Source organism: Empidonax traillii, unplaced genomic scaffold, assembly GCF_003031625.1.
Source record: "Empidonax traillii isolate 1590-97213 ecotype Southwest subspecies unplaced genomic scaffold, ASM303162v1 scaffold151:size923898, whole genome shotgun sequence".
Lineage (NCBI taxonomy): Eukaryota > Metazoa > Chordata > Aves > Passeriformes > Tyrannidae > Empidonax > Empidonax traillii.
In genome coordinates this window covers 480,547-505,858 of record NW_020955344.1, presented here as the reverse complement: position 1 = coordinate 505,858, position 25,312 = coordinate 480,547, and the positions used below count along the sequence as shown (strand labels likewise).

Here is a 25,312-nt window from a genome sequence, read left to right as displayed (position 1 = left end):
ATCGAAGATTCCTCAATTTTACATGGCCAAGACAATGGTTAATAATTGGCTACTTCATGGCGTAGAGGCACCATTCTTCGTCTTGGCATGAAACAAGAATATGATACAGGTGATAAGATCCTAAAGATAAAAAGAATTCATGCTTTTGAAAAAAAACTTACAAGTTGCACAGAGATTAACTGATCCAGGGAATCTTATGTTAAGGTATGTGTTCAGATTTTTCTTTTTTTTTTTTTTTAACAGAGAAAGTTATGGTCTATTATGTGAAAGATGGACAGGCTGCTCACAGTTCTCAGCTGGTAGCATGTGACCTGGTATTTTTATGATAATAATTGTTGTAGTTTTGTTAGTGGACAGTGTCAAAAAGAATATACAGACCATTAATATAGTTTCTTTCTACATATTATATATACACTATATGTATTTTATATGTATTTATTTTTCTTCAAACTGAGATAAAGATTTTTCAAAAGAATCAACAGTGTGGCTTCCTGATTTTCTGTATTCACACAGGGATATGGGGCTAGAGTTATTTAGAAACCACATCATTAGTGACAAGCAAGTTCAGACCAAGACTATTGATGGAATTCTCCTGCTGATCGAACGAGAAAGAAATGGTGAAGCTGTGGACAGAAGTTTGTTGCGGAGTTTGTTGAGCATGCTGTCTGATCTGCAGGTGAGTACAGCAACACTTGCTAACACCTACGTTCAGAAACACAAATTGACTCTTCTAATCCATGTTTTGTACAAAAATTATTCTGTTCTTCTAGTAAATGTGCTTCACAGTCTAGCTATTAGATTGATAAGATTGCCTTTTCTTTTAAATGAGACCTCTTTGCCTGTTTTCCTTAGCTGAGGTAATGGCCTGCAGATCTTAACAGATTTGCAAATCTTTAAGTATGTGTAATATTTTGTGTGTCTTAATCACTCATTGTCTAATCCCAGTGAAATTAAATGTAGGAAAAGAAAAAGACCCACTCTGTCACTGTAAAAAGGCATCACTTTGGGGAGTCCAGATCTTGTGTCTGTATCACAAAAACATGACTGTATTGGCAACTTCTTAGCAGAAACGCCAAGGATAGAATGGGATGCCAAGTTAAGGCCAAGGTTTTCAAATAAATCATGTCAAACTGTAACGTACTGGAACTTTCCATCAGCAGAGATACTAAGTAACCAAGGAGACTGAAGAATGCTGTTCTTCTGTCTTCCGTATAAGTTGTCCTTGAGTTGATGTTGCAGCCTTGTGTGATGTGGAATGAAACTTAGGAGCAGTCTTTTATTCTTAAAAACTGTTGAGGGTGCTCCATTTCCAAGTGGTATACAGCATTACAAAACAAGCTGAAGGTTAGAAAAGAATTCAGAGAGGAACACTGCATAAAATAGTCCTTTTTGGTTAGGTAGCTTACTAATTTTTCTATCTTTCAAGGTAATCCTCTTGACTTTGTTCTGTAGCTTTCTCTAGTGTACCAGACATATTTATAAGCAATTATCCTGTTCAAGAGAAAAGGCAAACTTCTGTCAGTGATTTTTCAGATCATAACCTGGAGGTCTGGATCTGTTTTGTGTGCTTTTCCCCAGATTTTTTCCCCATTGTTATTTGCCAGGTTTCTGTAACTGCATCATCTCCTTCTAGGTGTTGATTTTTTTAATATTTATTAATTTTTAGCAAAGTACTCTGCTAATTGAAAGAGCACGTTCCATTTTATTGGATCCTTCTTACAGAATATGATTTAAGTCTGCATTCTCCTTCATTGGCTTAAAAATGCAGTTTTCCTTTTTTTCCCTAGAAAAAATAAGGTAGTCTAAACTGTTCTTTTATAATAACTGTTGCTTCACTGAGATAGAGATATGCTTGTAAACCTGTAATGATATGCCAGGATATTTATTTCTCCCTCTTTGAACAGAAGATAGCTCCTGAAGAAAGATTAATTAAGCAAATCTCATATTTTGATTTAGAACAACTAATTTCCAACTCGTTCCTGAGTTTTAGGCAATTATGCAGTTGAGGCTGCTGAAAATTGGTTCCTCTTTGCATATATCCTGTTCTATACCTGTTTCTTACTAGAGAGCTTTGGATGTGTTTTATGCACATATGCATATACTGTTAATGTTTTTTTCAGTTATCCTGATGGAAAGGAAGGTAAGAAATTAAAACTGAGGGAAACTTGGCAGACGTGATGATGCTCTACTAAGTGTATTATTATTTTACTGATGAGTATTACCTATTTTGTGCCAATGTTTCACCAGTTGGAAGTACTTTTTTTTCCACTGAAATATCAGTGGGAGTTTTGAGCTCAGGTGGATTGAATGTTGTTGCTGTGCTGTGATGTTGGGTACTGGTGCTGGGCTGTGTGCCTTAAACAGAAGCCTGTCAGTTTAGACTGTTTGGGTACTGATGGCTGAAACACACCATTGCTGTGCTGGGAAGTCAGCTCTGATCTCAGTCTTTCTAAAACCAGTGGGCAAACAGAACTTCTGTTGTTAATGTAATTTAACTCTGACACTTCTCACGGTGGTGTGCATTTCTGAGATTTTACTTGTCCTCTATGCCTGACAAGCAAAATGTGCTACTGTTACTGGGAGCTTAATGTAACTAAATTAATTTCTTGAGCAGGTTTACAAGGAATCATTTGAACAGAGATTTCTGGAAGAGACGAATTGTTTATATGCTGCAGAAGGCCAGAGATTAATGCAAGAAAGAGAGGTAGGTGTATGCCATAGATGATGGCTTTTATGTTAGTTTTATCAGCTGTGGGATTACATGGGAACTTGTGGTAGTGCCGTGGTGTATTAAAGTTCAGTAAAATTTACTGGCACACAGGTATTCATGTGTTTTGATGTGGACCACAGTTGTGTCAGAATTAAGGCTCCAGATTGCCATGGTACTTTATATATATAATTAATTGGGGAGTAACCCAGTGACATTTTCTATAGCTGAAGCCACACTACCAGAAAGTCATCTCCACATAAAGCTTAAAGCTATGCCATCCATATTATTTTTGCCCAAGAGCTGTAAAACGTCCACTGGCATCATTTTGCTATGTTGGTAATACCAAAGTGAACAAGTTATTTTTTTGCTGTTTTGTTGTATTTATTTTGCAGTTTCTTTTCCTAATTAGTTAAATAGACTTAGTACATTTTTGTTTCTTGTCCTCTTGAGATAAAATAATGTCCTGTGGTGGGCAACCTGCAGATGTGGGTATCTGAAAATGTGTATATTTCTTGGTGGTCTGAAATACAGAAGACTACGTTTATTATCCATTTTAGCACTGAGTCACTACAAACATTTTGAAAACTCCTGTTTTCATTGCATTGAGGTGAATCCTTATGTCTAATTCTGCTCCATTCACCTCATTCCCTGGCATTCCAGTGGGACCTGAGGTGAAATGCTTCAACACAGATCTTCAAATCAAGAGCCTTACTGCTTTTGTACATCTCGTGGAGAGCTGTGGTAAAAGACAAAAGGAGTGAGGCCCAAATGTACAGACTATATACATGTACATACTTAAGCATATGCACATATATATGCACAGATACATATGTAAATGCACATACCTGCATTATAATAAGTTCTAAATGTGTTAAATCTCCACAGGAAAATATGCTCTACTGGAGAAAGGGCCATTGAAATAATAGAGCTCTGTGGTTCACACCAACTGCAAACCGTGATACTTTATGGGCTAGCTTAGCTCAGAAGGATTTTGAGAAAGAATTAAGTTACTCTGAAAAATTCTCAGATTTCTGTTTTTCTCTTCCCTTCTGTCAGATGCCATTATAATATGTTTAATATGAAATAATATTGATTAATAAAAATACAGATTATGTAGTAGCTAACAACATTCTGGTGAAATAGTCCTTTCCAATTCATATTCTCTTTAGATCTGTAGTTTAAAATAATTGTCATGGAACAGTATTATCTGTCTTTTATACCTTTGTAGCTGAACTTGTTCTCATCTCGCTAGGTCCCAGAATATCTTCACCATGTTAGTAAACGTTTAGAAGAAGAAGGAGACAGAGTCATAACATATTTAGACCATAGCACACAGTGAGTATAAATTTTGTCATTTTTAGTGTAAGTCAAGCATCCTTCATAAATCAGTATGATTATCCATGGTTTTAGAGACACAAAGACTGTTTCTGCATTATCTTACAGATATTATCTTGGTGACGGTGCTTGTGATACAGCTGGGATTTTTAAAGACTGCATTTTTATCAAAAATTATTTCTTTAAAATGAAAACATACTTTCAGTAAGAAGAGGGAACCTTGTCCAGAAATACTAATCCTGTGTACTACAGTTAACAAAACATTATTTAAGAACTCAAATTTGCATTATCAAAATAGCATCTGATTTCAGCCATTCATGTATTGATAACAACTGTAACCACAAATCCCTTGCGGGAAAGAAACACTCATTAGAAAAAAACAACCAAACAACAAGAAAACACAAGAAAACCCAAACAAACCAACCTCAGAAGGACAGAGTACTACATGAACATCACTCATGAACAGTTCAGGATGTGAACTTAGCAGAAGATCTGCTTTGGTGCCGCAGCTGCCAATGTACTCTGTGGGGCAGCTTGTCCTTTTTTTCACTCGGGTTTTGAGTAACATTTTGTGTTTTGTTGGGTTGAAATGTGCATTCAGAAAGTACTGAGGAGTCACTGACACACTATTTAAATCCATACAGAATTTGTCCTGCAGTAAGCTCTTGCCTTTCTTTTTTTTTTAATTAAGAACATAACATTTTATTTTATCTTCTAGTCTTCCAGGTGATATATTGGCATTCATTGGGTGGCAAAAGGATAAATGAAAAAAATTATCTTTTTAACTTAGGATTTTCTTCAGACATTTTATGTATACACTCACACACATGCATTGTGTGTCATGGTTCATATTTGAATTTGAATATTCCTGTAAATGCTGCTTGTAGGTTGACTGTCTTTTTTGGCAAAATTATTCACACTGAAATATGTGGAACTATTTCTGTATATAAAGTTAACGCAAATATATGTTTTTTGTATTTTGCTGTTTTGGTTAAAAAATGGATTGGAACATTGTATTTTCAGTCTAGATAGACATGAAGTTCTTGCCTTGAATCTTGCCCTTAGTTAAAGGCTTAGAAACCTACTTTTAGAAGACTTCAGACTGATTTCCTTTCCTTGCATTAAGAAACAGCAGTTCTTAAAATTAGTGCCCTTGAGTTTTCCTGGGGTCATACTGTCTCTGTGTGGCCTGATAAGAGCAAAAAGGATGTTAAATTTAGTTATTAGATTTGATCTTGAGATGGAAATGATACTTCCAGGACAAAAGTATGATGGGAAACATCATTCCAAATACTTCGAACAACACATGGAAAGTGTGTCATTGCAGCCCACAGAAGGATTTATTTAGCCTATCAGTACATGCCTTCTGGACAGCTGACCAGAATAAGCATGTTTCCTTTTCAGTCTGTAGATGACCGAGGTAGATGATTTTGAGGCCATACAGAATGTATCTTCAGGCTCTTTCCTTAGCTAGCAGTCAAAATAAATAAAATACTCATTTTGTCTGCTTGTTAGGATATTGAGCTCCACCTCTTGGCCTCAAGCTGATGAACTGTGCTTTCTTCCCCTGTATGCAGAATATGTCTTCTGGGGCAAAGGATGGTATTTCACACAACCCTGACTCCTTCTGCTGTTGGAGCCAGTCAGCAGCTGCAGATGGCAGTAGTTGGAAATGCCAGGGAATATGAAAATGACCATAAAAATGACTGTGTGTTAATACTGAGGATGTGTCTAAACAATATTTCTTGTTCACTTATGACCGCTGAAGGGAAGGAACAGAGAAAGTGTATGCCCTGATACTCTTCTAGTACCTGCCTGTTTTCATCTCAGAGTATTTTCTGAACCTGATGTGGTTTGTCTGTTTGTGTCTCTGAAATACCTGTGTTGTCTCATGGGGAGTCACATAAGCTGGTCTTTGTTGAAGTGCTCTACCAGTGCACCAGCCACCACATGATAAGTTGCCTCTTTTTGTGTAAATCTGATTGCCAGTACTGTCATTAGTGAACCCAGTTCTTGCACTGGAAAGAAGAGTGATCAGTCGGTTCCTTTCCACATCATTTCTGCCTGTCGATGCGCTGTATCCCTGCTAAGTCATCTCTTTCCCAGAAAAAAGTCTTGACATTGCAGTTGTCTCCCTTGTAGCTGCTGCTGACTACTTTGATCATCCCTGCTCCCTTCTCTGAACCTTTCCAAATTCTAATCTAATCTTTTTGAGATGAAGGGCTTTAACTGGTGTATTGTATAGAAAGTCAGGCACATCACTCATGGGTTCTTTCAGGAAAGATAGTGTTTTAGCAAAGGTACACTTTTGTTTTAGCAGAAGTGTATGCTGCTCTGTAAAAGCCTTCCATAAATTCAAGTTGAGCTTCTCTCTTCTAAGAAGTCTAAACTAAGGATCTGAGAACTAGTTTTATAAAAGTTAACTCAGAAATAAATGGTTGGTCTTAATATTGTCACATTGTAAGCAGTGGTAGAATTTTAAATGTTAAAATTAATTACCCTTTGCACTTCAGGCAGTTTCTTTCATCTTTTAGGCTGTGAAAGATGTAAAGGAAAACTTGACATTATTTTTCAGTTCTGACTCTGTGAATGTATCAAAGGAATACTTGATAGGCAATATTGAAGGACAAATTTAAAATGTTTTGCAAATTTGAGTCTTAATGGTTCTAGCTCAATTTATGCTTGTGTAGGTACATAACACAATTAGACTGAGTTTTAAACATCACCAGTGTATGTTATGTTGGTATGGAGTTCAAACCCTTGGAGGTTTTTGGTTTTCTTGTTTTGTTTGTTTGCTTGTTTGTTTGCAAAAGTCAGTATAACTTTTTTCCAAGTAATGCTTTTGTATTTATTTTTGCTATCTTAGCTTCTCTCCTCTACTGTGTAAAGACTTTCTTTCTAGTATTCAAACCTGAATTTTTTAATTACATAGATGGTTTATTGTTGTCTTTCTTGCCTTATATCACGTGACATTTTTGTCCTTATTTGTAACCTCTGTTTTAAGTAGAAAATTATTGGGCATTTTGCATAAGGTTAAGTTATACACAAATACACTGTGACAGAAGGCAGCTCCCTTGTACTCTCATGCTTCTAATATCCTTTTCTTGCCTTATCTAGGAAACCACTGATTGCGTGCGTGGAGAAGCAGCTACTAGGCGAACACTTATCAGCTATTTTGCAAAAAGGTAATTTTTTAAATTCATGTAATCTTTGATTGTAATCTCTCATACTCTGCAATAGCTATACAGTCCACAGCTTTTGCTTCAGAAGGCATATTCTCCATGGGAAAACTTCCACAGACACAGAAAGCCAACCCCCTGTGATTATTACACGCATTGTGACAAGTAAATTGTGTAAATGTCTAAAATAAAATTCCGTATTTGTAAAGGTTACTAAGCCTCTAAATCTCTTTTGACTTGCAACAGTGGACTTAGGAATTAAACCTTTGGAACTGCTTATTTCCTAGAATTAATAAAGTTCTAAATGAGAGCTGCAGTTACTGTTGTAGCTTCTTTTATGCCATAATCACACAACTCCAAGCTTAAAAATGCAGAGTCTGTGTAAGCAACCCTTTTTGTTTTTCGTTGTATCGCTACAACTGCCATTGGCTAGAAATTGGGGGGTTTCAACTGTGAGTATAATAATTTTTCTAAGGCTATGACAGTTTCTGAAAGCTGTGTGAAACTTTTTATCAGAGGACTTTGCTGTATGTCCTAATCACATAAATGTGTGATTAAATTTTCAGTCACAGAGCTCATGCTAGAAGAAGAGGGAAGATTAAACTTTATGATCTAGATTCTAGTAAAGCAGTGTCTTTATTGGTGTCTTTAAACAAATAGTAGATGATGCTTGGATGTGATGGAATTGGCATTTCTTAGTTAAGAGAGCTGGGGTTGTTCAGCATGGAGAAGAGAAGGCTGCAGGAAGACCTCATTGTGACCTTCCAGGACTGATAGAGGGCTTAGAAAAAAAGAGAGTGGCATTTTTACAGAGATAGTGATAGGACAAGGGGTAATGATTTTAAACTAAAAGAGGAGAGATTAAAGAGTATTTATTAGAAAGAAATTCTTGATTTTGAGGCTGGTGAGGCACTGGAACAGGTTACCCAGAGAAGTTGTGGATGCCCCGTCCGTAGAAGTGTTCGAGAAGGTTTGATGGGGCTTTGAGCAGCCTGGTCTGGTGGGTGGCCTCCTTGGCCATGATGGGGGAATTGGAACTAGATCATCTTTAAGGTCCCTTCTAATCCAAGCCTTTCTATGATTCTTTGATTTTTATGATTCTGACTCCATGCTCAATGCTAAACCACCTGTATTCGAGGCCACGTAGTCTGTTGTCCTACATTTAAAGTATATTCATTCTTCTACTATCTCAGAAGTTTAGGAAATCTCAAAATATCAGACAAAAGTTAATTGACATCATTCTTGATCATTGCTTGCCTTTCTGAACTTGTAAGTTGTAATACACAGTAAAAGTATTTTTAAACTGAAAAATACAGTAGAACGTGGAATAATTCTGTAGTGACTGAAAATCCTGTGTAATCTAATACCATTTAAAAATTGGCATTAATGAAATACATTTTGTGAAGTGGGACAGTTGTGCGATGTCAGCTACACTTATGTGAATTGTCAGCTTATGTAAAATCAAGCTTTCTGGTTTTAAAAAAAGTCATAAGTCTTTGATGCTATGCTCCCTTATTACTAAAGCCTCTGTAACTGATACCAGACAATGTATCTCTGATTACACTGGAACTACATTAGTTGTATTCTCAAACGTAAAAATGTGTACTAAGTTATTTGATTGTTATATACCTTGAGCTTCACTTCTCCATTTGTTAGTCCAAAGCTTAGTCTCATGTAGGGTGAGCATAGAGAATTCCTAGCACATTCTTAATCTAAAAACATGGTTCACCATGCTCCATAAAAAAAAAAAATCTCACAAAGTATTTATTTTTACTTTAAATTTAGGGCAGTTTACTTAGCTTACTGTTTTCTTTAGAGGTTCTTGATAGAACTGTACCCTGTAAATCAAACTCTCTTCATAACCATTCTGCAAAGGGCTTACGGTCATCACCTCGTTGGGAAAGTTGAAATGCTTTTTTAAAATATTATACCATAAATCATCTCATCCTGTTTAAACAAGAGAACATATTACTTGCTTTCAGAAATTTAATTTAAAACGTTCATACTTTTTGAGCACACTGGAGGAAGTATCTTGTCTTTTGCTGTATTGCATAGAGATTTCTCTGATATATTTCTAACTCTATTTATGCAACTGTATTCAAATTTTCTCTTTCTTCTAATTGATTTTTTTTAGGGCTTGATAACCTGCTCGATGAAAATAGAATATCAGATTTGACCCAGACATACCAGCTGTTCAGCCGGGTAAAAGGTGGACAGCAGATCCTTTTGCAACACTGGAGTGAATACATCAAGGTATTTCAAAGAAATGTTCCTAATGTCAGAATTTATGCTGTTATAAATGTCTTCTGTCAAACCCAAGAATAATATGTGCGTGCATGCATCAGAGTTCTGTTTTAAGCAAATACAGGGAGGGATGTTAATGCTTTCCTCCCCCCAAGTAGCAATCACATGATGAGAAACAGCAACACCTGTTTCGGTTTTAAATTTCTACTTGGAAATTACTTTCCTTATAGGTTTGAACATTATACAAGATGTTTTGGTTTGTTCTGCTTTTAAATAGAACCACATGCACATGTGTTTGGAGTATGCTGGACTGTACTGTGTGTTGTTCTGCTGCAAATACACTCAACTGTTTACATATCTACAAAAACAGTGAAACATCAGAACGTTGCTATTCTACAGTGCTACATATAACCAACCTACAGCAATGCTGATGAATGTTGAAGCTATTTTGAAGGGAATGCTCCTGTTGAAAACAGTCCACCATCAAAATTGTATTTAGATGCTTCAGGTTTGTTTTGCCAGGCATACAGTATGCTGCCCCAGAGAGTGCATTCTGGTGCTCTTGCGAGATGAAGACAGGAAGGCTTCACAGAAGATCTTTGTGGAGTTGATAATTCCTGCTGGCGTAGTTCTCCCCTGAATTGCCTGTGTGTTCATCAGCCTTCAGGACTAAGTGCACAACATCAGTTCATTTCAGAGATGTCTTTCCTGCACACCTGTGTTTGGAGTTTGGCATGATCCACCAGTGTTGCAGCTTATGGGAGTGGAATATAGACACCTTTCTGTCCCCCAGAACTGAGGTGAAGTTTACTCCACAGACTGTTGTCCAGTGTCCCCATACACAGCCCATGGATTCATAGGCAGCGGGCCTGTTGAATGGTTTGCTGTGGCTGAGGATGAACATCTTTCTCCTTACTTGATCCCAGATCAGGCTCCTGGCTTAACCCTTGTGCTACCTGCCACTCCATACATATTCTTTTGTGATCTGTTTTAACACAGTATCTAGGGCAAGGTCAGTTTTATGGCTCTTTAGTAAACTAAAGAGGTTCAGAAAAAAGTCCAAGGAAAGAAGTAGAAGTTCAAGACAGATAGGAAAATAAGGAAAAGAGGACCAGAACCTCTCCTTTCACAACAGCAAGTTGCTAAGTTGGCTTATCATACACTAAATCTCACAGAATCAGACCTTCTCTAGTTTTAAGATGGCTTTTTACATACTCAGAAAGCTAGAAACCCTTTTCTGTAGTGTCAGTAAGTCTCATTTTGGACACTGTATGACAAAATGCATTAAAGAGAGGCTTCGAGAATTTTAAAGTTTATCTTGAGCTGAGTTATGGGCTGAAGATCTGTGCTGTATTGTCATCATGTTATGATTTCAGAGGTGACATTTGGCTTTCTGTATCTTGATTTGCCATTTGCAAAATGGGAGGAATGCCTTGCAATTTTATGAACATAAGTGATAGAGACTGTGAGATGGCCAAATACTGTGTTAATGAAGGAGAAACTGTGATAAGTAGAAGCTCTGATGGACTAGATGATCATCAGAGGCCCCTTCCAGCCCAAACCACTCTGTGACCCTGTGATACACATGAATCCAAGAACCTTGGGCAGCTATGTGTTCAGCTTCACTCTGAAATGTTATTTGGGAAAGATCTCTGTGAATATGGCAATTGCTAATTAGGTATTGAAGTGGAACTTTTGAGGTTTGAAAGGGATTTCTCTCTGTTTTACTGTTGTGGATAACATGCTTCAGTTGATGAAAATATATCAGCTGAGTACTGTTTTGCTGTTACAGTGCAGATGTTTCCCCTTTCTCACCTTGAAAAACTGACCATTCTGTCCAGGGCACTGATCAGTGTTACTAAGCAACTGTATATTGTCCAGTAAATTAAAATCCTCCGTTACGGAATATTTTGATTCATTAGACAGATGGTTTCGTATCTTAAGATAATAAATGTAGGAACAAGAAGTGAAGGGCGAGTCTGTGACTACTTCTTGTGCCTGGGAAAGTTTTGTTTCCTTGCAATTCATCTAGGTTTATGTTGGGTTTTTTTGCCTCAGAACCTTTCTGAAAGAGGAATCTTAGAGTGATGAGCAGCAATTGAATTTTTGCCCCCTGTTCCATCAGTAGAGCTCTCTAGTGGATTTAAGAAAAATAGTGCGAAGTTTTCTATTACACTTAAAATTTCTGAGGCAGTTTCCATATAACTTATTTTACATTAATCATGTAGTTCTCTAACTGTAAACTTGCATGTCATAGTCATGTCTACTGTGTATTTATTTATTTAATTTTTTTTTTTGCATTTGTCTTGAATGTATATAATCTTTAAATCAAACAAAAGCGTTTGAAATCCATTAATGTGTGTCTGGTTTTTTATTTTAAATTTCAATGCATCTCATTTTTTGAAAACTTGAAGTCACATAAGTAGCTCTGTAAAAAAACCTACTCTTTCTAATGATAAATTTTATAAGGGTGAATGTGTCTGTTGGGGGAGATAGGTAGCACTCTAAAGTATTTTACTATCAAAAGTGTTTGTTTTACAGAACTTTGGGACAACAATAGTGGTTAATCCTGAAAAAGACAAGGATATGGTGCAAGAGCTACTAGATTTTAAGGATAAAGTGGACCATATCATAGAAGTGTGCTTTCAGAAAAATGAAAAATTTATAAACTTGATGAAGGAGTCCTTTGAAACATTTATCAACAAGAGACCAAATAAGCCTGCAGAATTGATAGGTACACAAATATTTTTCTGTAAAATATTTCAAAACCTATAGAAAGCATGATAAGATGTTGCTGCTGAGTGTGCTAGTGCAGTAGTGGTGCAGTATGCATTCTGCTTTAGGAGACTCATTTTTGGGATGTGAGGCCAATGTTAACTGGGGAGCACTGCGGGTTCCAGGAGCTTGGGTGTGCTGTAGGTGTGAGCGCGGTGTCCTGACGGAGCACGTCACCTTCTGCTGCCCCCACGCTCTGCTGCTTGCACGGTGCTGGTGCTAACAACTGCTCAGAGAGCGTGGTGCTGGTGCTGCCAGTGCAGTAAATGCTTAGGGGGGAAAGAGCAGCCGTGGCAAATAAAAGGGAACTGGCTTTAATTGTGATAGTAGAGGAGTTCTTTGGATGTTCTGGGTCTTTTGGAAATAGCTAAGCATAGCCCCATCTATCTGCCTTGAAGGCTGAAGTTGGGATAACAACTTTAAAGCTTTCAGATACAAGGAATTTTAATAGAGGAAATTTGTGACCTTGAAAGGGGAACTAGTACATATGAAGGGGGGAAAAATAATAACAAATATTTTAAAAATACTATTATTTGGTTTATCCCTGATGTGGCAAAAGGTATTCTGACTATTTTGCCTGCAACAAAACTGGAGCTGTGGCATTTTACACCAGGAGAGGATCCTGCTCCTTGGTTGTTTGTTTTTCCTCTGTACATTCTTTTGCCTTTATTCATCTTATTTTGTGACTTCCTTCTGAAATCAGCTTTATGTAGGACAGATTGCACAATACAGTGATACAGGTTAAAGCCATGATATGGGCTGCTCTCATTTGTGGATCATGATGTTTCAGCTCCTGCAAAGGTTTCCTTCTTACACAGAAGGTTGTATAAGGATACTAATGTGGCTTAATAAATACTTAGCTAAACTCAAGGCTTAACCTTATTTCTGGCATTCTGAAGCTACTTGAAAGCAGTGCTTCTGTTTAAATTTTTATATGCTCCCACAAAGGAGCGTGAGGGACATGGTGAAGGTCTACAAAAATATAGTCCTCTTTATGTTGTTTGTTTCTGTTTCTCATAAATACATTCATATGCATTGTACGCTTCCAAAACATTGTCTCTCAGCAGGAAATGTGCTTGTTCAGACTATAACGCAAAATATGGGAATTTCTAATGCGTTAATTTTAACTATTATACTGTATTCATTTTTTTCTTGGACTTTTGCAATATTTTTCTATTGTGCTGATAGTACAGTGGGGCTCTGTCATTCCAGTGAACGTGGGGTGGGAAAAGGGAAAATAGAAAGTTTGACGTTTATCCTGTATTTTAACATATAGTAACGTTTAACACAAAGTAATATTTCAAGTTGGAGATGCTTACGTGGGTTATTTTAGATTTATTTTTAAGCTGTTAAATAATTTTATTTATTTGTAGCAAAATATGTGGATTCCAAGTTAAGAGCTGGTAATAAAGAAGCAACAGATGAAGAGCTGGAAAGAATCCTTGACAAAATCATGATCATATTTAGATTCATTCATGGTAAGAAATAGCACTTCACCGTTGATGCAATTGAAACTGTTTTCCTTGCTCCTAGCAAAGCTGCTTTCCTCTAAACGTAAGAGATCTTTTTCAGTGTGAGTTTCTGCTTTATTTGGTCTTTAATTCAGGTTGCATTACATCTGAAGGAGCACAGTAAATACACCAGGGGGGACAAACTAGTTCTATGGAGATTGGCAGGTTATGGACCTTTTGCAGTCTGTGGATGGTGACCTACGAGTCAGAGCTGTTGCTGGAAGTTTTTTCCCATAAATTAACCACCTCTGTAACCACAGCCTCTCCTCTAACAACAGAGAACGGATGTTAGTACAGATTTTCTGTTCCCTGTCTGCCTCAGTATGTTGTAGGTGGAAGTATGTGAAAATCCAGCAACTAATGTCTTCTCTTTTCTCCTCATGGCTGAGAGGGAACTCAGTGGAGGGCTCAGAACAACAGGAAAAAGTGTTATTGCTGGAGTTTACTGCCTTTGAAATGCACTTCCCTCGTGTATATCCCTATCTGAGCAAAGCCCTTAAATGTGTTAGGAGATTTTTTTCCTAGATGGGGTATCAGGGGGAAAAAAAAAAGTGGTCTAGTCTAATAGGGTCACTGTTATGGTAACTGTTTTGGGGGAAGTGGTACATGTATCCTGGGCTGGGGTGGAACGAGCAGGAATTACCCAATTCTGTATTACGTTCTGAGATCTGTCAGGTTCTTTCTTAATAAAATCCAAAACAAATATAATATAATGGGAAAGCAGTCAAGTCATAAAGTAATATCATTTGCATCATGATTTTTGTTAGATAGGGATGTTGATTGAAAACAGTTGCACTGACCTTTGTCAGCCTAAGAGATTAATTTCTGTTAATCTGAAACTTTCACCAGCTCTTTTTCTCTTCATATTTTTTTGAGCTATAAGTGCATATTTTATTTTGAGCTGTCTAGTGTATAAGATTCCTTTTAAGAGTAGATAATAGTTAGTAGGTAGTTCCTGGGCATTGAACTTTTTGGTGATGTCTTGATGCAGCTGTTCCATGAAACATCACTTCACCAGAGGACAGGATAGAGAAGAAAGAAGACTATGGGAGGAATTTCTACATTGGAAGGTGTTTACAAGGAATTGAGAGGCTACTGTAGGCAGTGCAAATAGTGCCTTGAGTTACAGTGAATTTGTTCCTCTTAGAAGTGAAACTACTTGCCGATATCTTGACACTGTCAGTAGAAAAGATATGCGGAAGCTTGGATTTGAGGTGTGAAAGTTTGTGGGTGTCTGTATGACTGCTTCATTTCAAAAAGCTATTGGCAAACCAAGTGAGAAGACTTCTGTCAATTTTTCTTCATCTTAGACTTTTAAAATATATTCTTTACACAGAAAACCTCTCCTATAATTTTTTTTTTTTTTTTATAAATCAAACCACAAGAGGGAGAATCTTCTTCTGCACCCCAGAGTAATTTCATGTGGCTTGCAGCTGATCCAATGGGAAATACAAGGCAGTCTATGTTTCCTGGGACAGAAATAAGAAAGAAAAATTTTGTGAAATATGTTAAGAAAATTATTAAAATATAAAAAGAACAAATTGTCTACAAGTTTTGCTTCACTGCTGCATAGTAAATATTCTTCTGCAGATCAGCATGCCATAAGAAAGGCTTATGTCACAAATTATGCAAATAGAATGTATTATTTCAGTTGTATTTTATTTTTTGTTTCAATTTCTTTACAGGGAAAGATGTTTTTGAGGCGTTTTATAAGAAAGACTTGGCCAAAAGACTGCTGGTTGGAAAAAGTGCATCAGTAGATGCTGAGAAGTCCATGTTGTCAAAGCTAAAACATGGTAGGCATATTCAGATGCGTTAAATTTGTATTGCTTTTTGGCACATAAATTGAAATCCTTATTTTTTCATGCTTTTAAGAAGTGACAAGCCAGATTTTAAGGAATAACTGAACAACTCTTACTTAAGTACTGAGCTATATATATATATATATCACAGCTTTCATTGTGCTTAGTGAGAACTATTGGGCTGACCTCTTAGGTATGAGACTGGTTCGTTTAATGTACCTACAGAGGAACCAAATCCATAAAATCCTTGCAAAATCCACCTGTCTGTGGGTGCTCTGTAACGTGGCACATGTGGCTTAGCTGTCTCAGATTAAACCTTTATCGCTTGTTCTGTGCTGCTTTGTAACTGTGGGATCTTTGCTTTAATTTGTGGGACAGAATGTGGTGCTGCTTTTACCAGCAAACTGGAGGGCATGTTCAAGGACATGGAGCTGTCAAAAGATGTCATGGTACAGTTTAAGCAGGTACATTTAGCTTTTGCTTGCACGTTTAATTTTCAAAAGTCATGGGAAAATATTTAATGGTGTTATACGTTGGATTAAGCTAAAATTACACAAAACTGCTTTTGAGCAGGTCCTGGTCATAGTAAGAGAGTCTATAGACCATTCTATTCATACAGAACAGAATTTATTTATTGTATATCTATTCAGAGATAAGCTTATTTTACAGTTTTATTTGATTCCTTTTTAAGTAAATTACAGTCTAAATACCATATAGTAACTTAGTCAACTGACATCCTTTAAAGTTTTATCCCTTAATTCTGTAAACTATTGGTGACCTGATGAATTCTTTGTGAAGGGCCCACACCACGGTAACTCCCTGAAGGTTGCTAAGTGTGCAGAAATTGTGCATGTCTCAGCCCCGAAGTTTCCAACCTGTTGGTAACCAAGGGAATGCTTGGAGGAAATACTGTGTATGGACACCCTGTTGTTCTCCCTGGGTACTTGTTTTGGGACCTTATTGAAGACAGGATGCTGGGGTAGAGATCTAACCCAGGACTCTTGCTCCTGTAATAAAGCATAGAAGTGACTTCTCTATCCAGAATTCGTAGCCTGGTTTGACTGACACTATGGTCAAATTATATGAAAATGTTTTGTATAACAGATGTGGAAGTCCAAGGGGATCCTTTTGATCTTATGGTCCCTGCCATGGCTTCTGCCTTGGTAAAAAGCTTTTCTTTTGCTTTATTTGCGTGTGATTAGAGGTCTTTAACCTCCATGTCCTGTAGAGACAGTGGAGTAGGATATTTCAAGGCATGTTCTTTCTTTGTACTTCAAACCATGTGCTGTGTTTTGAAATTGGGGAGAGAGGCCTTAAATAGTTATTCAAAATCCTGGCAGAGCACGTCTAACCAAGGATGTGGCATGTAGAAATTTTTCATTGCTATAACTAATTTTAAATTTCTAATTTAAGTCTGTCTTTATTTTCTAATTAATATGCAGACAGTATACTTGAATGATTTTTGTCTCTTGTATTTTAGTATATGCAGAACCAAAGTGACCCAGGAAATATAGACCTGACAGTAAATATATTAACTATGGGATATTGGCCAACTTACACACCTATGGAAGTCCACTTAAATTCAGAGGTTAGTGTTTAAATTCATTCTAATGCACTATACAGAGTGGAATCATAATCACTATCACAGGCAGAACTAACGCACTTCATTTAATGTTTTTCTGCTGATATTTAAGGGGTTTATGTAATTTTAAAGATTGCAGGATTGCAAAAAAATAAAATGTAGTGAGTAAAATCCACTTTTTTCAGATGCTTGTTTCACTCTGTGGGGTTTTTACCTGTTTAATAATAATAATAATCTAAAATTAGTATAAAACCCCCTCATATTTTCACTTATCATTGCAGTCAAACACCTAAAGGTTTGCAGTTGGTCAGTTCACCCTAATTTAGTCAATCTTTAACTACATTGGTTAGACACTTTGATCTAACCAATAATTACACTACTGTACATTCCTTTTTTCTGAAAGATCCTTCCCCTGTTCCCTGCAATGTGTCACACAAAATTAGCCCCCCTGCATTGAAATAGTATTTGCACAAAAAAAGTTTGCTTCCAAGTTGAGAGATTTTTGCAAAGCTCCTGCCAGTAGCAATGTAGATTAAAATATGTATTTGTAGTCCTATTTCCTACAATACCTTGTTTGATCTAAGTGTGGGAAGCACTTCAGAGACCAAAGGTGGGAGTGCAGTTCCCATTCAGTTCAGAAAATGTGGAAGCTTTTGTGTTCTTGCTCCTGAGACATCTTTTCCTCCATGGCAGACTACTTAGGAAAGATCCAGCCTGAGCAACACGGCATGAAAATGAAGGGGTAGAAACCCCTTACTTGGAAGTAAGAGAGTATAAAATACTGGAATCAGGTTTGAATTCCAGTACAGGACAAAATATAGGAAGAACTTGGGAGCAAATGGTAGCAACCAGTGTAAAGGTGTGAGATGTGTGCTTTTTGTGTGATGACTTTTTGGTCAGATTCAAAGTCCAGGACAAAATTAGTATTTATTTTTGAGGTTTAAAACCCTTTACAGAGGGGTTTATTTTACTTTTATTTAAAACAAGCATAACAAAAGGTAAACTCTAGGGAAATTAAAAGTTTTTTTTTAATTGAGACTTTCTTTTGTGCATAATACTTGAGAGCAGAATTTTGTTCTTTGAATTAAAGTTTTCCCCACAAAAACACTTCTTTTGAAACATGATTGGTGAGAATAAAGCAATTACATGCATGAAATCCTCTGCTATCACTGCACTGATAAAATGCTAATAAATGTTTTTCTCTGTTTTCTTTACAGATGATAAAGCTTCAAGAGGTATTTAAAACGTTTTACCTGGGAAAACACAGTGGTCGAAAGCTTCAGTGGCAGACCACTCTAGGGCATGCTGTCCTAAAGGCAGAATTTAAGGAAGTAAGCTTTCCTGTTTTGAAACTTAGTCTGTCGGGATAAAATTTAAGTCAATTGTTTGGAATCTAGTCATATATTGTGTTTTTATAAAGGTACTGACATTTTTTTGGAGGAACAATCACAATTCAACACTGTTATTTTATATAGAAAGTAGGCTTTCTATAATTAAACTGAAATACTGCCTTGCTACCAGAAGACAACAGTGTGGTAATATTAATTTCAATTGGTAATATTAATTTCATAGGAATTGTTGCTCATTAAGATAAAGCAAGTTGTGATAAAACAGGAAATTAATGAAAGAAGACTGTAGCATCTTTTTATTTTTAATCTGGAATTGTTTTGATCATAGAAATACTGGTGATGCTTTTAGTATGCTGAACTGATACCAAAAGAGACTGAAGGGTGTTAGTCATGTGATGACTGTGGTTAAACTTTAAATGCTTGTTGAATTATTTAAGTCTTAAATAACCACATTGTTTCTTAATGTGGTTTTCTTTTGTTTCATGCAATATCTTGCCTTGTAATCATGCGATTTCACTGAGCCATAGCAAAGACAAAAACCCCCTGAATTCTTTTGTTAACTCACTGTGAACATGAATCTTGGAGCTTTAGTCATTACGTAAGAGTAAGATGGATGGGCTTGTAGTTGCCAATTGACAGAAATGTCCACAGCTGGTTGAAGAGTTCAAGCTCTTTTATTTCCTTTCTGTTGCCTGTTTGTACAAACATTGTGCTACTGATAATACTGTCCCTGTGTATCGTAGTAAACCAAAGTTATCTTTTGTTTCTTTCATATCTTATCCAATGCCAAGATTTTTTTGTATTAGTTTGTCTCCAATAAAATGAAACTTTAGTTAATTATTAAGAGATTCGATATTGATGGCAGCAATGCCAGAATTTCATATATTGTAATTAAAATGAAGTAAAGGATGGGAAGTAAATACCAGGCCATTCTAATGAGCTTCTGCAATGTACTGTATCGCTACTGTTAGAGGAGCAAAAAAAATGTCTTTAAAAATATCCTGTTTCCTCGATACTACATTCTTCTCTGTGCCAGGCATTCTAAAATGCGTATCTCTTGTAGAAATAGAAAAGTAAATGTATGCCTTCTGTAACTTGTCAAATGTTGGGGGTACAGTAGAAAAATTCTCTGAATATTACTTCTAATTATTTGATATTTCTCTTTTAGGGGAAGAAAGAATTTCAAGTATCGCTCTTTCAGACATTAGTGTTGCTTATGTTTAATGAAGGAGATGAATTCAGTTTTGAAGAAATTAAAATGGCCACTGGTATAGGTAAGAAGAACACTTTCTGATTCTTAAATGTATTAATGAAGTGATTGTGAATTATGATTTGGTATGTAAATGCCTAATTTTAAGAAATTTGCCCTGGTCATTAGACAAACTTGATGAGCCAATGGGATACAGACACCAGAAGAGATGTACACTGCTGGTATTTCTTAGAATACTTTTCTTAGTGTGTAAGATACTTCACAAAATTAATAGTAAGAGCTGTAAAGCATGTGGTACTACTAACGACTGATTTGATTTACAAAATGTATCACTGCAATTCTTAAAATTCAAGTGGTGATACACTGTTGTGTGTACAAATTATTTTTGTTCCATTAGTTTCACATACTAGATTTGGAAAATTATCTGCTGTAGAATGCTGTCATTTGGGGGTGATTCAGGAGAGTATTTTCAGTTTAAACTGTTTTGAGAGCTCTTCTTATTGCTGTTGCTGGAGTGCTTCATTTACAGTAGGTCTGATTTGTTAAGAGCAGTAGTGTTGTGCTGGGTGTATACTGTGTAACTCTCTGCCTCTGCACTTGAAGGCAGAAAGAACAAAAAACCCTGAAGGAATATAGTTTTCTTTTTAACCATCTGCAGTCTCTGCCCTCTGTGTTCTTATGTTCTTGCGTGGGTTTCTTTTCCCCAATTCTTACACCTTCTTGAAATAGTTACAGCCATAACTGTCATTTCTTTACCCTCTGGAAGTTCTGCATCAATCAGCAGGTTATACTGAGTAGCCCTTTGCATGCTGAAACTTAAGATTAACCCCAATCAGCAATGCTGAAAGAGTATTTGAGCCCATGCAAGTACTAAAACATTGTAATATATTTAGTAAAATACTGTAAAATGGGGATATCAAGAATCCTTGCACTTCAGAAGGCAGTGCACCAGCTTCTCAGCATCAATGCTTCAAGCTGCTTAGTCATCCACTCCATTAATGGTAAAGGATCTGAAGAAAATCCATGCAAGTGTGAATGATGAACATCAGGATAGCCTCCAGAGAAGCTCATTAGGTCAGGGTACAGTGTTTACAGAACAAACATAGGTTCACACAGGCCTGATCCACGTCCTGCTTTCTCGTCTTGTATTGCTGTACCTTCGAGTTTGCATTCTGGCTGCCTGGCAGCAACAGATAAAATCTGCTGCATGGAAATCCATTCCATTATAGCACAAAATAAAGAGTTTCAGTAGTGTTTTTAAGGCAGTTGACTGGAATTGATAGTTGGGAGCTACCTATATGTTAATTGAACTGAGTACCATGTCTGTATTTCTCTCCCCCTAGAGAGAAGTAGTATAGGAATATGGGTAATAAGGACAGTTTATGGTTCACATGTTTCCTTTGGGGCCAGGATCAATGCCATAGAAGCCATTCCCCCTTGTCCTGTCACTACATGCTCTTGTAAAAAGTCCCTCTTAATTATTTTGTAGGCATTAACTGACTGTGGTTGGAATTTGTGTTTTGCACTCACTCTTACAATAAATTGCCACCAGTCTCTTTAATGAGATTGTTTCTGGTACATTAGTAGAGTTAGAAAATGCATAAACTGTCACTCAGAGAAAGAATGCCTACCTTCTCTCTGGTAACTGTGGTGCTTTAAGATGTGCTGTCCAGATATTCTCCACATTCTTATGTGCCTTTCTCATTGTCAAGGAAGCCTCTAGGAGGTGCAGTTTTTACTTCTACTTCTGTGATTGATAGGTAATTGCAGATTCATTCCCTTTGGCATACTATAACCTGCAACTTCACACACAAGGCAGAAGCAAAGCTCCAAAGAGTTTTAACAGCAGCTTTGGGTTTGAACAAAAACACAGCTCAACAATCTGAGTTTACTGAAGTTGAAACAGACAAAATGTGTCAAATGTCATAAATGCCTGTTTAGTCCACATGGTTTGAAGGGTTTTTTCTAGTAATCGTAGAACAATTGGAAGTTTAAAAAAAGGAAAAGATCTCTCTGTGTGAAAGTTAAACTATTTTAAAAATTGTAATACTGTTAATATCTTTATTGATGATCTGGATGAGGGGATTGAGTGTACCATTAGCAGACTTGCAGATGACACCAAGTTGGGTGGGGGAGTTTTGATGTGCCAGAAGGCAGGAGGGCTCTGCAGAGGGACCTGGACAGACTGGAGAGTTGGGCTGATTCCAGTGGGATGAGGTTCAACGAGGCCAAGTGCCGGGTCCTGCACTTTGGCCACAACAACCCCCTGCAGCGCTACAGGCTGGGCACAGAGTGGCTGGAGAGCAGCCAGGCAGAAAGGGACCTGGGAGTTTGGAGTGACAGGAAGCTGAACACGAGCCAGCAGTGTGCCCAGGTGGCCAAGAAGGCCAATGGCATCCTGGCCTGTATCAGGAACAGTGTGGCCAACAGGAGCAGGGAAGTGATTCTGCCTCTGTACTCTGCGTTGGTGAGGCCACACCTGGAGTCCTGTGTCCAGTTCTGGGCCCCTCAGTTCAGGAAGGATATTGAGGTGCTGGAGCAGGTTCAGAGAAGAGCAGCAAGGCTGGTGAAGGGACTGGAGCACAAGCCCTGTGAGGAGAGGCTGAGGGAGCTGGGGTTGTTTAGTCTGGAGAAGAGGAGGCTCAGGGGTGACCTCATCACTCTCTACAACTCCCTGAAAGGAGGTTGTAGCCAGGTGGGGGTCGGTCTCTTCTCCCAGGCAATCAGTAGTAGGACAAGAGGGCATGGTCATAGACCCTGCCAGGGGAGGTTTAGGTGACTATTAGGAAGAAATTTTTTTACAGAGAGAGTAATCGGACATTGGAATGGACTGCCCAGGGAAGTGGTGGATTCTCCATCACTGGAGGTTTTTAAGATGAGGCTGGATGTGGCACTGAGTGCCATAGTCTAGTAACCACAGTGGGGTTGGATCAGGGGTTGGACTTGATGATCTCGGAGGTCTTTTTCAACCCGGTTCATTCTGTGATTCTTTGAGTCTCTTACTCAGCTACCCTCCACTTCAGCACTAGATTGCAAAACTTGTCTTTCCATTTTTAGACTAAAACTCTGTTTAGGAGATACAACAAAATTGGTGATAATCTTATATTGTGAATAAAGTATTCTAGATAATGTTTTAATGCAAAATCTTGATACAAGACTTTTCAACATAATTATTAGAATATTTGGGACTTCATTTTATCTACTTCTCAAAATTATTTTAGCCTTATATGTGAGATAAAATTTTCCTAACCCACTTGTTTCTACTACTTTTCTGCTGAGGGGAAAGTTTGACTATAATAGCTGTCAGCTCTATCTTCTCACAAAGCATCTTTCTGTCATAGACTTCTGGTTTTTTATTCTATTATATATTTTCTGGTGAATGTTAAAAACAGTGATGAAGTCATAAAATGGGTGGCTTGAGTTTCTTGTTACCCACTGATTTTTTTGTCTTCTGAGGTCCTGTTATTACCAAAGAAAACTAAACCAATAAACCAGGCTCATGTTAATGTGAAATCTTCCATCTATTTTGGGTGGAAAGCTCACCGAGATGAGCCTCAGTCCGTCTGACATACGCAATTCTGTGTATGCTCTGAGCAATTACTGAAAGATGTGAGACCAAGCCTGGAGGCTGTGAGTTTTTTCCTAGTTGGGACTTAGCTGGAAGAAAGTATTAACATAAAACCAGTAACTTTTCAATTGTATTGCTAGATTAATCACATAAAACTTCTCATGTTAATGCTTTGTTCTGCTTTCTTTCATATTTTGAACTTCTTTACAGAGGACAGTGAATTAAGAAGAACCTTGCAGTCTTTAGCTTGTGGAAAAGCACGAGTATTGATTAAAAATCCAAAGGGCAAGGATGTAGAAGATGGAGATAAGTTCATCTTCAATGGTGATTTCAAGCATAAATTGTTTAGAATAAAGATCAACCAAATCCAAATGAAAGAAACAGTATGTATTTTTTGCATTCATTCTGTTTATATATGAACTGTTTATCTAGATATCCCATGTGAAAAGACAATCTCTGTATTTCTCTTGTAGTTTTTGCACATGGAGAAAAGAAAAAGGTATTTAATTTTTTGGGGGGTAGTCAGAATGACTCGCAGAGGCAATAAAGATTTTAAAACTGATTGGAATCGAAAAAATCTAGTTTTTTTCCTGGGCTTCCAAATTTAAATGCTTATATATTAGATTAAAAGGATCTTCTAGATGTTTGAGTCCATCTTAGAAGTTTCTGTGGTATTGCTGAAGTGTTGGTACTATACTGAACTCATAAATCAAATGTCACCACATCGTTTCCATATTTAGCAGGTAAGAGGGCTATAAAAATCAGGGTTGTCCCTGACTTTGCAGCCGGTGTCTTGGTTGTTCCTGAATCCCAGTGCTTGACACAAGGTGACATATTTTAATTACCATTGGCTTGTTTGGTTTTTTGCCTTTGCATATTAAAATTCCTAAAAGTCAAATTGGAGTTTGACACAAAAGACTGTTTGGGCTGTTGAACTGCTGAGTGTTTTCTCAGAAAGCAGAAGGGAGTTTTTAAGATTTAGTTTCATTTATAAAATAGATTTAAAATAAGACATTAGTTTTTCTTTTACATTATCCTTAATTTTTATTTTTTACTTGCTTTAGCAGTACATGTCAGAATCACTTAGCTCTTAACATGCAGTAATAACGTGAATCTGTCTCAAGGATAAGTAAGAGTAGATGAGTTTTCATTGTATTGTAAAGGTTAACTATAGAAATATAATCAATAAAAATAGTGATAGAAGGTGATATGACTTGTGGTGTTCTTTTGTCCTTTAGGTTGAGGAACAGGTCAGCACAACTGAAAGAGTATTTCAAGACAGGCAGTATCAGATTGATGCTGCTATTGTACGAATAATGAAGATGAGAAAGACTCTTGGTCATAATCTTCTTGTTTCTGAATTGTATAATCAACTGAAATTTCCCGTAAAGGTAACTTATGTTTTTGTTTGTCGAACCATCCAATGTTTATTTAAACATACGTAATACACTTTTTCTATTCAGCTTGTCCATAAGAACAAGAAATGTGCAATATCATAGAATCAAACCTAAATATCAAGGTATTGTGGGAATAGAAATAGGCCAGTAGTAAATTAAGAATATAATAAATCAATAGTAAATTATATACTATGGTGCATTTTCTTATGTGGCTTTTAGCAGTCTTATTGTCTAAAATATATTTGCATTTATATTACTTACTATTACACTAATCTCATCTTTCCTTGTAGCCTGGAGACTTGAAAAAGAGGATTGAATCTCTCATTGACAGAGACTATATGGAGAGAGACAAAGACAACCCCAATCAGTACCACTATGTTGCATAATGGAGAAGAAGTACTTTTATTTAAAAGAAAAATAAGAAAATAAACCCAAAAAGTAAAAACCAAAATCATCCACATATATCTTCAGGACACCAAATACCTATGCTGTTCCAGACTTTCCTTTTAGCAGATTTCAGGTTGATGTATATTCTTCAACCAGCTGCATGCACTGCTGTGGAAAAGAAGAAAAATGACATGTTCATTGATCACCCTTGTCAAGACTCCTTACTAATTTTAAACATCCTGGGGTGTTTTTTATCTTTAGTT

The 25,312-nt window shown here is 36.9% G+C and overlaps 1 protein-coding gene across 2 annotated transcripts in view; it reads left to right on the top strand.

The window, feature by feature from the left end:
- Window positions 1-25,074, top strand: part of CUL4A (cullin 4A) — a 35,034-nt gene extending 9,960 nt beyond the window's left edge. Inside the window, exons 6-20 of one of the 2 annotated variants that reach the window (XM_027884648.1) lie at window positions 514-676; window positions 2,615-2,704; window positions 3,963-4,045; window positions 7,163-7,230; window positions 9,359-9,477; window positions 12,010-12,202; window positions 13,617-13,721; window positions 15,440-15,550; window positions 15,935-16,020; window positions 17,037-17,144; window positions 18,356-18,469; window positions 19,656-19,761; window positions 23,476-23,648; window positions 24,504-24,656; window positions 24,953-25,074. In XM_027884648.1, the coding sequence (XP_027740449.1) occupies window positions 514-676; window positions 2,615-2,704; window positions 3,963-4,045; window positions 7,163-7,230; window positions 9,359-9,477; window positions 12,010-12,202; window positions 13,617-13,721; window positions 15,440-15,550; window positions 15,935-16,020; window positions 17,037-17,144; window positions 18,356-18,469; window positions 19,656-19,761; window positions 23,476-23,648; window positions 24,504-24,656; window positions 24,953-25,048 (1,768 nt within the window). In that variant the 3' untranslated portion in view covers window positions 25,049-25,074. Of the gene's footprint in view, window positions 1-513; window positions 677-2,614; window positions 2,705-3,962; window positions 4,046-7,162; window positions 7,231-9,358; window positions 9,478-12,009; window positions 12,203-13,616; window positions 13,722-15,439; window positions 15,551-15,934; window positions 16,021-17,036; window positions 17,145-18,355; window positions 18,470-19,655; window positions 19,762-23,475; window positions 23,649-24,503; window positions 24,657-24,952 lie in introns of those variants that run through there. The other variant, XR_003571328.1, reaches the window with a different exon arrangement.
- Window positions 25,075-25,312: the final 238 nt, after the last annotated feature.